At 36.0% G+C, this 14,081-nt stretch overlaps 1 protein-coding gene across 1 annotated transcript in view; it reads left to right on the plus strand.

Moving 5' to 3' along the window:
- PDE6C (phosphodiesterase 6C) overlaps nt 1-13,040 on the plus strand; it is a gene marked incomplete at both ends in the record, with an annotated part of 29,475 nt that extends 16,435 nt beyond the window's left edge. Inside the window, 11 exons of the mRNA XM_082486352.1 lie at nt 1,315-1,461; nt 1,922-2,029; nt 2,137-2,246; nt 4,332-4,419; nt 6,088-6,188; nt 7,218-7,325; nt 7,603-7,666; nt 8,694-8,768; nt 8,914-8,997; nt 10,021-10,174; nt 12,970-13,040. Coding sequence (XP_082342478.1) covers nt 1,315-1,461; nt 1,922-2,029; nt 2,137-2,246; nt 4,332-4,419; nt 6,088-6,188; nt 7,218-7,325; nt 7,603-7,666; nt 8,694-8,768; nt 8,914-8,997; nt 10,021-10,174; nt 12,970-13,040 — 1,110 coding nt within the window. The remainder of the gene's footprint in view (nt 1-1,314; nt 1,462-1,921; nt 2,030-2,136; nt 2,247-4,331; nt 4,420-6,087; nt 6,189-7,217; nt 7,326-7,602; nt 7,667-8,693; nt 8,769-8,913; nt 8,998-10,020; nt 10,175-12,969) is intronic.
- Nucleotides 13,041-14,081: the final 1,041 nt, after the last annotated feature.

Genomic DNA, 14,081 nt, shown 5'->3' on the forward strand with positions numbered 1-14,081 from the left:
TTACATTTAATAGAGGCTTCTTAACTTTCATATGCTCTGCATGTAAGAATTTAGTATATGTTTTATGGACGTTCTTCAGTACAAGAAAGAGCTGGCCTAAGCTCTGTATCTGCCCTTCAGCAAGAGAAAAATCCCTGAATGGCATCCAGACAGCTTCAAAAGAACTTTAGTACATGGTGAAAAGATTATGCACTTACATAGTCCACTACTTCTGGAATGATCCCTAATTTTCACTAGTGGTCAGGATTGTTCAGAATACGCTGATGTAAACAAACTACAGAAAGGCAATTACTAGGACAGAATCACCACCAACTACAGCACCAGAAAGTAAATGACTCCAAGGGATTTGAAGTAAGCTATTATAACCATGAATACTATATGCTTTGTACATTTAAGCATTGTAACAATTTTTACTTTATGCATATACTGAGATCATTCAAGAGCCAAGCAGTCAAGAATCCACTGCAAGCAGACAAACAAGAACACAAATAAGATTTGTGAATTTTTAGAGCTGATTTTGTAGGTTTTTCCAGTCCACTCTCCATGTGCCAAATCAACCCTACAGGTCTGTATATTAAGTGTACATAGGCTGTCACAGACAAAGGGAGACTGTCACAGGAGACAGTGTAAGACAGACTAATTTAGAGAATTGGTTGTGGAGCAGAAACAAACCACCAGCACTCCAGAGGTCAAAAAGTGTACAGGAATCTTTGCTTGCCTATAGTCTCTCCAAGAGAAGACAAGGCTATGGGTAGGTAGGCATGCAAGCAAGCCTTTTGCTAGTAAAAAAAAAATGTTGTTGTTATACTTTATTCTAATGTAAAAGTCAAAAAAGTTTTGTTCTAGACAGGTTCATTTTTGTCACTATATTCATCATTATTCATAAGATCCAAAGGGAACAAAAACACTTAACAAGAATAATCTTGGTTGTGAAAAGATGAACTGCAGCCTTGAGACCAGGCTAAAAGTGGTCTTTTAAAATGATAGGATTTTATACCAGGAAGGAGAAATTCCAAGGCCTGAGATTTCTGAACTAAGGTAATCTTCAGATGGTCACACCAGATTGCGTTGGAATTCGGAGTAGGAAGAAACACCATCCGGCCAAGTCTTTTACCTATACTCTTTGAGAAGAAAGCCAGCAGTATCACGACTGTGTTTCATAACTTAATACACATTATTTTGTACTGAAACACGAGGCCTTTGAAGATATAGTAAGCATGCTGTCCTTAGGCAATGTTTCTACTGAAGATAGAAAAGTTTTCCCAACTGTGTTCTTGCCAGAAAAACCCTTGTGTTTTTGACTTTTCCTAACAGAAAGAAGAATTACCTGATCCAAAAGATTTAGAACTGTATGAATTCCGCTTCAGTGACTTTCCTGTTACAGAGCATGGCCTGATAACTTGTGGAATACGACTATTCTTTGAGATAAATGTTGTTGAAAAGTTCAAAGTCCCAGCTGAGGTCTGATTTATTTTGTCTTGTTTATATTTATTTTAAGATAGAAGAAAAATAGCTCACTAAGTACTTTAATACACAAGTAGGCAATACTAAAATATGAGTGGTATGGGTAACAATCTTCCATTCTTAATTAAACATTTGCATATTTGTCATAAAGACTTTAATACTGAAATTGTGTGAGCTATGGAAGGAATTAAATCAACATGCATTTACATAAGAACAATTTGCTGTTTCCATGTTTAATTCAATGAAAAACAATTATTTTCATGGAAGGAATTAAATCAACATGCATTTACATAAGAACAATTTGCTGTTTCCATGTTTAATTCAATGAAAAACAATTATTTTCATAGAACTTGCACATTAGTACAGTAATTTCATAGTATATTCCAGTAATTTTAGAGGAATTCCACCATTTTGTTTCAATTAACAGCACAGTCTTAATCACTTTTCTTCGTAATAGGTGCTTACAAGGTGGATGTACACAGTCAGGAAGGGTTATCGAGATATCACTTACCATAACTGGCGACATGGATTCAATGTGGGACAAACAATGTTTACTCTGCTGATGGTAATGTTGTTAATATTAACCTTGCATTCATTATTTAGTTTTCCTTTCAATTCCAACTGGAAAATTCAGGGAGGTGCACACTCAGAATTGTCTGTTTTCTTTTACAGACAGGCAAAATAAAGAAATACTATACTGATCTAGAAGCCTTTGCCATGGTTGCTGCTGCTTTCTGCCATGATATTGATCACAGAGGGACCAATAACTTGTATCAGATGAAGTAAGTACAAAAGCTCAAACGTATGGATATGTAGTATTTTTAGTGGCAAATGAAAAAAAAACAACATCAAAGCTTGCAAAAATAGAAGGGATATATTCCATATTCATCTGGCATGAACAAACATTTATCCTACAGAAGATTTCTGCTTCAGAGCATTTCCCATGACAGCTGAAACACAAAGACAAAATGCAAAAGCAGATTCTTAGAAGGATCTCCTAGAGCTGCAACTCATTTTTAAGAGAGACTAAGCTCTTGCAATGCTTGGATTGTAGCAGAGCCGCATGCACATAAGGCCACAAAGAAATGAGAAAATTAAATTAAAATCCCTAACTGGATTACTTTTTTTCAAAACAGGGCATAAGCACTTTTCTGGAGAGGGATTCTGGCTGTGGCATAGGCAAGGGCCAGTTGAGAGGGAGACAAAGTTTAAGATGCATTATTTGTCTCTATTTTCTACCGTATGATTTCACTAGCTCATTTGTCGTCCGTTCCCCCCAACCAGTTTACTGATTTATGTAGGTCCTTTCCTGAGGTGTAGTCTCATGTTATACGGGATTCTGAGCTAAAGAGTTTGTGTTTTGCCACTGGGTCCACATGCCAGTAAGTTACACATCCTTAGGTTAAGCTTAGTAATTCATATTCCTTTTTGTTCTGAGAAAATATTCTAAAGGATCTCTTTGTGATTTTTCCTTTGTTTGTCATGAAACAATATTAATTAGTAGATTCTTGTTATAAAACAAAATTAATTCATTTTGTTTTAAACTTAACTTTTTATTATAACATTACATATCATGGTGAGACGCACTCTTCTCCTGAAGAGTGAGCAATCTACCATTTGGTCTTTTTACTTTTTATGTTAGGGCTTGTTTCTATGTGCTAGCTGGAGAACACAGGTTTCTCAGAATGTCACGTGTACCAGAAGACTATAACCATCATTTTCTGAGTACAGTTTCCCACCAACAGTTTTCCTCCAGAATGATTCATCATCCTCCTCCAACCCTGGATACACTTCTCCCAGGAGAGGTGTTTCAGCCTGCATGCTGGAGCAGTGACAGAAGCGGATTTTCTGATTATTCTCAGGGATTCTCCAGGTGACGTAGGAGAGAGAGAATGACAGATGCTGATTCTTATTCAGCAGACTGCCTCTCATCCAAATAAGTTTAGGGAGGTTTTAAATCTTCCTACTGTGGTCTTCCGTAGCTGAAAGACCTCTATGTGAGGTCATACACAGTAAAGCTATTTATAAAAGTTATCAGGCTTTAGCACGACAGTCCTAATCACAAGTCAGAAAATATAGGTAGCATGCAGCAATCCACCTTGGGTTATCTGAGGAATGGAGTTATTAGCCAAGGGAAGAAAGGAGGAAAATGCACTTCCAAACATGCAGAACCACCTGGAGCCTAGGTAGATAGGACACTTCTCCCTTCTTCCTGCTACCATACTCTGACACAGATTCTCCTTTGCTTGAAGCTTAGTCCAACGTCACAGGAGTACTTTGAGCTCTGTGATGAGACTGAACACACCTGAGCTGTCAGGACTTGTGCAGCCCATAAAACGGTGATTTTGGGGGAGGGGAGGAGCCCAAGAGCATTAGAGGAATTAAAGTCCATTATACTGTTACTTTAGATTTAACTTACAGTAAGTTAGAATCACAGGGGACATGGCACACAGTCATCACAGACAGAAAAGAGCTCAAAAGCTGTGCCACACCATAAATACTAAAAGATGCATAAAGGTTATTTTTAAGGTACACAGAAGGTGCATAGATTAAACAAACAGCAAAACTGAACGTGCAAAACAAAATAAAGGCATGTTTTACAAAACAAGTTTTTGAGTTTTGAGGCATCTAACCACGCCTTTGACTTTAGTGGGCACTGAACACCCTGTGCTCTGCAATTTCCATCATTACTCAGTCACAAGAGTGAAGGCAAGCATTTTTTTTTCTTTCCATCATACCAATGGTTAAGATATGTAGGTTAAACTATTGAACATGCAGATCAGAAGCATTTTAATCCAAACAATCTGAATCCTGAATCAAAAATATTGCCGCCAAAATATTATAAAGAATTGGTTCTTTTTCAACAGGTCAGCTGCTCCACTGGCAAAACTTCACGGCTCTTCCATTTTAGAAAGGCATCATCTAGAGTACAGTAAAACCCTACTGCAAGATGAGGTATGTCTGCATGAACCTTTTGCTCACACTGATCAACACAAAAGATCCAATTAAGTTATGATGTTCCAAATTTCACCATCTCTCATTCATTCCTCTAGGTCCAGATTAAGAAATTATGCTAAAATTCAGAAGTTTAAGTCAAATGCATTGTCCACTTTTAGAGAAACATTGGTATTTCCACCAGAAATAGACTCATTCAAGATAGAAAAGCTTTTCCTCTGGGCCTCACTCACAGTCCTCAGGCTTTTTCCACTTTCACAAAACAGCTGATGTTGAAAACAAAGCAGAAAATACAATACATACATTACAAAATGTTGCCCCCAGTTCCGGAGGTCTGAGTTCAGCTGCTGGCTCTGGCAGCTGAGGAGCAAAGGGATGGAGCTGTTTATGGAGGGCCCCCTCACCCCCAGGCCAGATGCCCCCCACACTTTGCCTTGCTAAAACAGAGCAAGCAGTATCATGAGGTTCTGCTACAGCTCCCTTACTGATCTTCCCTGAACCAGGCAGATGCCCTCAGCTGCCCTTCCCCAGCAGCCGCAGAGGGAAAGGCTCCCTACCGCAGTCTCCTCAGGCTCAACAAAATGGTGGCCCACCAGGGCCCTCTGTGCTGCGGAGCCCTGCTCCATTGGCAGGGATCAGCCATTCTTCCCTCAGCGGAGTCTGGCTCTGTCCTGGCTACAAGCAAAGAGACTATTTACAACAGTTTACTATATATTTTGCAGGGAAATAAGAGCTTTAACAGGCAAGGCTTGAACATATACACTCCTTCCACCCCACTTGTTCGCAGCAGCATGGCAGGCACCCACTTCCACCCTCATTTTTCATTTTCTAATCCCTGTGGTGGTGCTATTTCCTGACCTCGTGAGGCCACAGAATAAATTCTTACACTAACCAGTAGCACAACGGTCATAAAATCCCTAGATTTTTGATTTTAAAACACCCCAACAACTAGAAACCACCTTTACCTTTATTGACTGAGATGTACTCAAATGTGAGGTGTCGGGTCTAACCCCTGCTCTCTGCTGGAGCAGTTGTCAAGATCTCTGGAGGCTCTCCACAGCAGCATCACTGTGCCCCGTGCTCTCACAGGTATTGTCCCCAGTTAAAGAAGGAAGGACAACCAGGCCAATTAGAAAAATGGCGAGTGTGATGCTCTCATTCCCTTTGCCTGAGGAAAAGGCCATTGCACTTACCATAGTAGGTCCCTAACAGCACTGCAGGCAGTGAACAGGAGGAAAAGGTGCCTATGGTGAAGTTTTAAAAAGTCTAGCGAAATTAGGTTTATGGAATGTGAACTATAAAGAAATTATGAAGGACTGTAATTTCTTTACTAATTATGTGGGATACAGGTGGTTTTCTTTGGTTTTAATTTACATATGGCAATAGCAGGACTTGCAAATGTTTTAAGTCACTGTGGATTTAGTTATTTGTGCAGCCTCTGGGGGTGGCATCGGAGATCCACCTACTGTTCACACAGTTAACTAGCCATTTATTAGCTATGAATAAGGGCCATCTTTACCAATTGAATATTTTTTTATTTGTGACATTATTTTAATTTAGGGACTGTAGTTGGCCAGTTTTGCTATACTATTTTGAGACAACCTGTACAGTACAAGCCAAAGACAGTGTTACAAAAGGAATTGAATTTGTAAACTTTCCATCTTGCAGAGTTTAAACATCTTCCAGAACCTAAATAAGCGCCAGTTTGAAACTGTTCTACACTTATTTGAAGTTGCAATAATAGCAACTGACTTGGCTTTGTATTTCAAGTAAGTACTAAATTCTGTATAACTTCCTACTGAAAAAAATGTCAATCCTGTACAATTAATAACTAGTTTTTCGCTGTTTGTATGCAAAATACAGATGTTTATATGCAGAGCTATATTTAAAATTGTTATTAAGTCTAATTCTTGTAAAAAAAGAGACATTCTTAGATTCATTATAAGCTTTCAAATTAGAGAACACATATATGCATATAATAGTATATATTTAGCCTAATCGTAAGGTTGTGTGCATGTGTGACATTCAGGTTACCATACTAGTTACTCATACTAAACAGGACTATGCTCATGACATGGAAATTAAAACGCTGGTTTAAAAACAAAACTGCAGACATCAACTAATCCCAGTACTAAATATGCAAAAGACTCCAAATATCAGATCATCCATCCTGTTCCCACGTTCTGACTTAATGTGCTTTTATAATAAGTATTTTCCTTAAAGATATATGGACCCTTTGGTTTTTGTCCAGATATCTTATGTTTGGGACAATTTAAAGCCAGGAGACAGGAAACAATTCAATAAGTTGTTCAATAGTGGTTATTAAATTTTAGTGAACAGTAATTCCATTATTTCATTCATTCTAAATGCAAATTAAAAGATACATTAAGCAATAGCAAGACACGTTTAGGTTTTTCAAAGCTATTCTCAGTCAGGTTTTAGTGCTTCTTTGGATTTTTGAGGGGAGGGAATGAATGCTTCACTTTCCCTAATTTATGTTGCAGGAAGTAACAAACATAATACTAAAGAAATAAGAATGTCACCCCAAACAGTTTAATATGAAGAGTTAGGAAATTATTTATTTCTTCTCAGGAATTCTGACATAATACTTTACATGTCAGTGGTATATAGCAAAATCTGTATGTGCTAGGTTATCTGAGAAGTTTAACAGGAAGGTGTCACTTTAATACTACTATGACTAGGATACTACTTTGGAAAAGCATAAATATCAGAAATATGGTTTTCTGTTTCATTTTTAACGCAGGAACTATATATGGTTTATTGGTATGTTTTAACAGGAAAAGAACTATGTTTCAAAAGATTGTGGATGCAATTGAAAAAATGGAAACAGAAGAGGAGGCAATTAAATATATATCTATTGACCCGACCAAAAAAGAAGTCATCATGTAGGTGGTTAATATCTTATTCTTCATTCAATCAGTTACCTAGGACTAGATTTTAAAAGAATTTGGGCACCTAAGTATGTAAATTAAGACTTGGTGTGATTGTTCGATGATGAGCACAACCACGATTTTAAATTAGAAATAGATGTCTACAGTTTTCTCAAAATGTGCAAAATGTGCATCCCTCTGCATCTTATGTATCTAAATTCCCTAAAAGATCTAGACTTTTGCTTTTTTCTTATCATCATCCTAAGTATACTCCTCTTTTGTGTTTTCAAAGGGCTATGATGATGACTGGATGTGACCTGTCTGCTATAACCAAGCCTTGGGAAGTGCAAAGTAAGGTAGGTACTTTTCGAACAGGCAATTTGCTATCTGTCCTACTGCCTATTTGGTGCATGATCATTTAAAAAAACCTTACTTATTATCATTTTATAGATATTTAAGTATCTGCATCCAACTGTGTTTCCAGAAAACAACCTCTATTTTTCTGTCACTGTATGCGTAAGGGTTCCCCGATGCCCCTCCCCAACCACTCTACAGTTGTTACACCCTTCTCTACTTGTGCTTCACCTAAAACTGGCATCCCCGATTCTGTGAGCTGTTGTAGCTACACTTAAATATCATTCAGTTATTTTTGTGCTATCCAGCTTTAGCTATTTTTCAGGTATTTTTCAGGTAGAGATTTAACAACAGTATGATTTGAATTAATCATAGCTATTCTGTAGATCTTGGTGCCATTTCAAAGTCACTTAAACACACTGAAAATAAATTCTGTTATACAGTGTGACACTGCTTTATACGTAAGTACTTCAAGTACTTCAGTACTTATTGACCATCATGCTGAAGCTCATTACATAACCTTACAGGAATAGGTTTTAACAATGCATAATCAAAATAGAACTGCAAGATGCTTGTGGAGTCTTCTAAGTAATACACATTACAGACACTAGAAGATTTCATCATTTTGTTAATATTGTCTTGTTTCTGTTGACAATAATCTATAATTTACTCAGCATGCACCAGAATATTGGTAGAGATAATTTACTAGAAAAAGCCTTAAGTACACCAGAGAGTGTCTAATTTTTGAAAGAAGCGCTTGACTAGCTCTACAGGGATTAAAGAGTGGAATTTCATTGTGTTTGACCAAAACTCCGTATTTCTGGAGAACTTTTTAACCTACTCAGAGATAACACAGCTAGCAAGAAACAAGTCCTCTCTTTCTGGAAGGGAAATTAATAATGCTAGTTAAGTAGCAAACAGTAATATGCCAGTTCTTGGTTAATCAACATTTTCTGGAAAGCCTTGTTCTTATACTTATTTAAATTTACTGCTTTCTGCTGACACTTCCACTGAATTGTGATTATTCAGGTTGCCCTCATGGTTGCAAATGAATTCTGGGAGCAAGGTGACCTGGAACGAACTGTGCTACAGCAACAACCAATTGTAAGTACTAAATAATTTAACTGTGTTAAGCAATATTAACTGTTATTAAAACATTGACTAGATAATGGTCCATGATGCTTACTAGATCATTATACCAAAAAGCATGCTATCTAACATAATCTACATTACTGCTATTCTGTTCTAGCCTATGATGGACAGAAACAAAGGAGATGAACTACCTAAGCTCCAAGTTGGTTTCATAGATTTTGTGTGTACATTTGTGTACAAGGTAAGAATAATTTCTTTTTCCCTGCTGCAATAGTTCTGATGGCACAATTAGTGACAAACTCTTGCAGTTAAAAAATTCTAGACAGCAGCAGGACTCTTGGTCATGGGGTAAACAACTATCACAACTGCCACAATTTTTTAATCTTGCTCCCACAAAGCAAATTCAAGAGATGTGAAGCAAATTCATTAAAAGCTAAGATCTCAGTGAAACTTGAGGGCACTAAGGTTTTGTTAAAAGACTGAGTTAGAAAGGCCATTCTGATTCTTCACAGTCCCATTTCATGCAAGTGTGCAACATGTGGATGGTTACAGAAAGCAGTTAAGGGCACAGTAAAGGCAGTAGGAAACTTGCAATATTCTGGAAATATATGTATTCTATATCTTCTGTAAGACACTGAAATGCCAACATTATTAATCCCTGTCTAGCTTTTAATATTATCCCAAAATATCATGCAGAAAAGTGACATGTAATATTTTAATATCTTCAGATACATCCTCATGTGCTTGGAATATACTATCGGATACTAGACTTTTTTATTATATCCTGATACTGATAATCATATGGTAAAATATCATTTATCACAGTTATAATTGTATTATATGAATCAGACTATCAAATGTGATATTAGGGAAGACACTAAAATGTGCAGTATATAATTCAGATCTTTTCTAACTGACTATGCACAATCAGGCATTATTATCTCAACATGGTATTTCCAATAATACACCACCACAGCATGGCCAAGAACATGCTTTCAAACGTGCACCAGCAGGTACTCACAATACCTTTTTTAAAATTTTTTCTCTTCTACAAAAAACCTTCTACCAGAAATGAAACAAGTGTTTGAAAAAAATGTGAAATCAAATAAAATTAATTAATCTAGCATACATACTGAATTAGATTTAATAGAAAAATGAAAGCTGATGTTTTCTCCACAAAGTAGCCGTATTTCCACAAATTCAGACTTTACAAATCATCAGTGTTTACAAATTTCTAATTTACTAATTTAAATTGTTTGTATAGGAATTCTCAAGGTTTCACAAGGAAATTACACCTATGTTTGATGGTCTTCAAAACAACAGGGTTGAATGGAAAACAAGAGCTGATGAATACGAAGAGAAGATGAAAGTTATTGAGGAACAAAAGAAAAGGGAAGAAGAAGCAGCTGCCAAAAAAGGTTAAGTAACTTCTAAGGTTTTCATTTATATATATTTGTAAGGCAGTCAACATATTATATCTCTCTCAAATTCACACATGCTGTGCACTTGTGCAATATTCTACTAAACTTCATACTAATAGTATGCAAATTCTGAATTAGGCAAATTAGCTTTATCTTTACTTGGAAGAGGTGTAACCTTTAAAGATTACACAAATCCAGTATGCTGACCTTTTTCTAAACTGTGGAATCACAGAAAATATGACCATCACAAAAATGAAGGGAATGTAAAATTTATTTTGTCTTAAGACTTATAACTGAATGTAATTAAACACTTATTTATCTGTGAATGCTACAATCACCTGAATAGAGATGTATCAAAATACTGTGTGGCATCAGCCCCAAATGTATTCAGGTGCTTTGTTTAAGTTGAAAATAAAAAGCATAAGGAAAAGAGATGGGAGTCAATAGTGTGCATTTGGAACACAAAAAAGCAGTGCAAATCCCCACTTCTCCTCCAAGTTTAAGATAAAGCTTTTTGGCTCCAGTTCCCTACCATCAGTTTCTTGGCTGAAATACACTCTCTCATATTACAAATTTAACACTAATCTTCCTAAGACACCCTGAGTTCTAAAATTGAAAGTATGGCACTGCGTATGATAACCTAGAAGAATCGGATTTTACAGAAACTGAGAACCTATCATTCAAGTGTAAGAGAGAAATGAGTCGGTTATTTTTATTCTGTATTCCATGTGGAACAGCAGGTCAACAGCTCTGCCAATCAGCTGAGATGACTGAAAAGGTTCAGAGATTAAAACAAAAACACGTGTGATCTACTGTCAGCTAGTTTGAAGAAGAAAAGTTAGTTTACTCTAAGTGTGTTTCACATCTTTAAAACACAAACCAGTACTGAATAATTTATTTGTTAACCAGTGTCTGGTGAGTATTTTTGACATTTCACACAAGAAAGGCTACTCAAGGCCACCTGTCAAGTTACTGTCAGAGTGTGAAGTGGAACTAGAGTTTTTGGCTCCTAAAATAAATGACACTAGGCTAAAATTACAAAAAAATGAAGTGGTTAAAAAAGTACTGTAAGTTACATGATTTAATCAAAGCAGATTTTTGAAAGAGATATTTAATAAAATGAGTCAAATATCATTATTGTAATAAAATTACAAGAAATATTTTGGCCTACTCACACTGCGATACCACTTACACACACATTCACAGAAATTATGCCCACCCCACTGCCTCCCAAATTAATTTTTAAAGACACTTTTTTGCAATTAATCATATAATCTTATTTATTTAAGATTAATTTATTGCTGAGTACTAGCTGGTTGTGCATACGAACAAAATACTCTTTCCTTACACTGGAATGTAAGCATCTGAACTTCGGAGAAACACTGGCAAAACAAAACAAAAGAAAACCAACACGGGACCTAAACACAAACTTCTCTATACATTTGCTTTCTTGGCAAAGAGAATAGTTAGTAAATTCTGATCTTACGCCCTTAAGCATAAGGTTCTTAAATAAAAATTGAATTATATATTTAGGAAGACTCAGGTATTTCTACACCCATTTGAAGTTTGGATGATCTTACTTCATTGGTATTTTAGAATCACTTAGTCACTGACTTAAGGAAAGAAGTATTTTCCTAAAAGGAACCTTACACAGGCAAGCATGGACTTGATTTGCAGGAGCTAAGGATCTGACCTTTGCATATCATAATTGGTATCACAAAATGTAAGTGAATTATTTTGCATCTTTTCAAGCGTGCACTGGAATGAGGCCATGCACATTTGTGAAGAACAGATCTGACACTGTCAAATCAAGGCCATGTAAATATATGGGTTTGCTAAGTCAGTTCATACAAACAATAATTTGATACATGCTGAACCACAGTGGTTGCTCTAGATCACACTGACCTGGCTATTCTTAGCCAGTCAGTAGACAGAAAATAAAATAAACATGTTTGCTGAACCACTACAGTGGAAAGTTCAGAAGGGAAACTAAACCAGAATAAAGTATTAAACTAAGAAAATAAAATACATACTTAGTAACATAGTGTTGATTATATCCACAAATTACAGAGGGTAGGACACTGATTATGTGACATGTTTCAATGCAGGTGGAAAGGGTCGAAAATGACCTAGTAACATGGTGATCCACAGCTTTCAAATGTAAGTTTTAATTCTAATATTGGTATCTTACCTTAAATGAACCTGGAAACACAATTTATTACGTGGAAAGAATCTTAACTATGACCAATGAATATCTGTGGAATCATTTGAGAGAGGCGGTAACAGAACCAGTAGCTATAGATAACAAACATAAAAAGCCTCTCACTCTCTTAATTGGTAATTACAAAGGGATTCATGCAGGGTTTGATAAAGGCTTATACAATTAGGTCAAATTAAAGTTTTTGTATCATCTGCTTCAAAAATAGATTCACATTATATTGATCCAAAAGTTTACTTATTTTGCATGGCTTGCATACCTCAGTTTTGTATGTGTGGGACAGAGTTATATATATTTAACTACTGAAACTTTCCAGTAAGAGTGGTTCAGTGTGTATTTGGTCCTTTGAGAAATGTTGGTATCAATTGCTACACTATATACACATACGTATATATAGCACGTGTTACTGTTTCTTATTCCATTTTCTCAGACAAGTAGCGAAGGCACATTCAATTTTCAGAGAGTCAAACACATGTAATATGCATATCACAAAAGCAACACCTTTTTAACAAGAAATTAAAGCAGCTAAAATTAACAGAAAATACTCATTTTACTTTCCTTCTCTGTTTTTTAGCTGAAAATGCAGCTGGAGGTGGTGGCGGAAGTGGAGAGGATGGAAAATCCAAAACATGTATAATTTTGTAATTCTTTGTCTCAAACACTGTTTCTGCTACAGAAAAGACATCTAGGAAGAACTTCAATGAGCCCCAGTGGATTTCTGCTTCTCATAGTATAGTATAGATCAATCTCTTAACGATCCTCTTAAACACTTGCCATCTGTTGGAAATAATATTTAATGGAGTAAATAAACAGTTACAATTAAAAACTGGAAAATTAGAAGAAAAAATAATGGTGCAAAATAAGTTAACTGTGCACTCTACATATTTTTTCACATCACTCAATTTATATACAGTATTTTTATTAAAATATGTAACTTCTGCCCACTGTCCAGAAAAAATATAGGTTATTTTGACAGATCTTATATGAAATTACTCAATGAAATCTAACATGTACAATTCAAACAAAAAAATGTGATTTTTGTAACTTGTATATTTAGATTTTTATATTATGTGTATTTCCTTCATCTGGAATTGTCCTTTTCCTTCATTCTCAATAGTACATAAAAGTTCTACAGTAAACATCTTCACTCAACACAATTCCCTGGCTTATATCTATTAAAAGCAGGTCCATAGTACACAGTGTTTTTTCAAAACTACCAAAGATAAATCCGTAAATTGTACCTACAGCTCAGAGAAACCGCTCTTCTGCCCATGTGCAAATGGCTCTACCCACAGTTCTTAAACTGAACACCTTTTATTGTAAAAATCTAAAAGGCAGACCATAAACATCATACTCTGCATACAAGTAAGAGATTGCTAAGATACCTATACCAGTATACGTACAGCAGGATCTACGTTCAAAGGCATTTTAAAAGGCTCATGTAGTCCCAACGCACCTTTTTAAAAATGCAGTAAATGAAAGTGTTTGAAAACCAATGAACTGGCACCAATTTAACCTTGGGAGGGAGAGGACAGCAGAAGTAGAGCACATCTGAATTTACATTATCTCCCTTTCTACAACCAAGAAGCCAGACTGCAAACAAATCAGCTCCTGATAAACAACGACCTCCAAACACTACCAAAATCTTCTGTTCTTGAATGACAGAGTCGACTTTGTACCTTCTAC

This window comes from Vanellus vanellus (genome assembly GCF_965231255.1).
Source record: "Vanellus vanellus genome assembly, chromosome: 7".
NCBI classification, from domain to species: Eukaryota; Metazoa; Chordata; class Aves; order Charadriiformes; family Charadriidae; genus Vanellus; species Vanellus vanellus.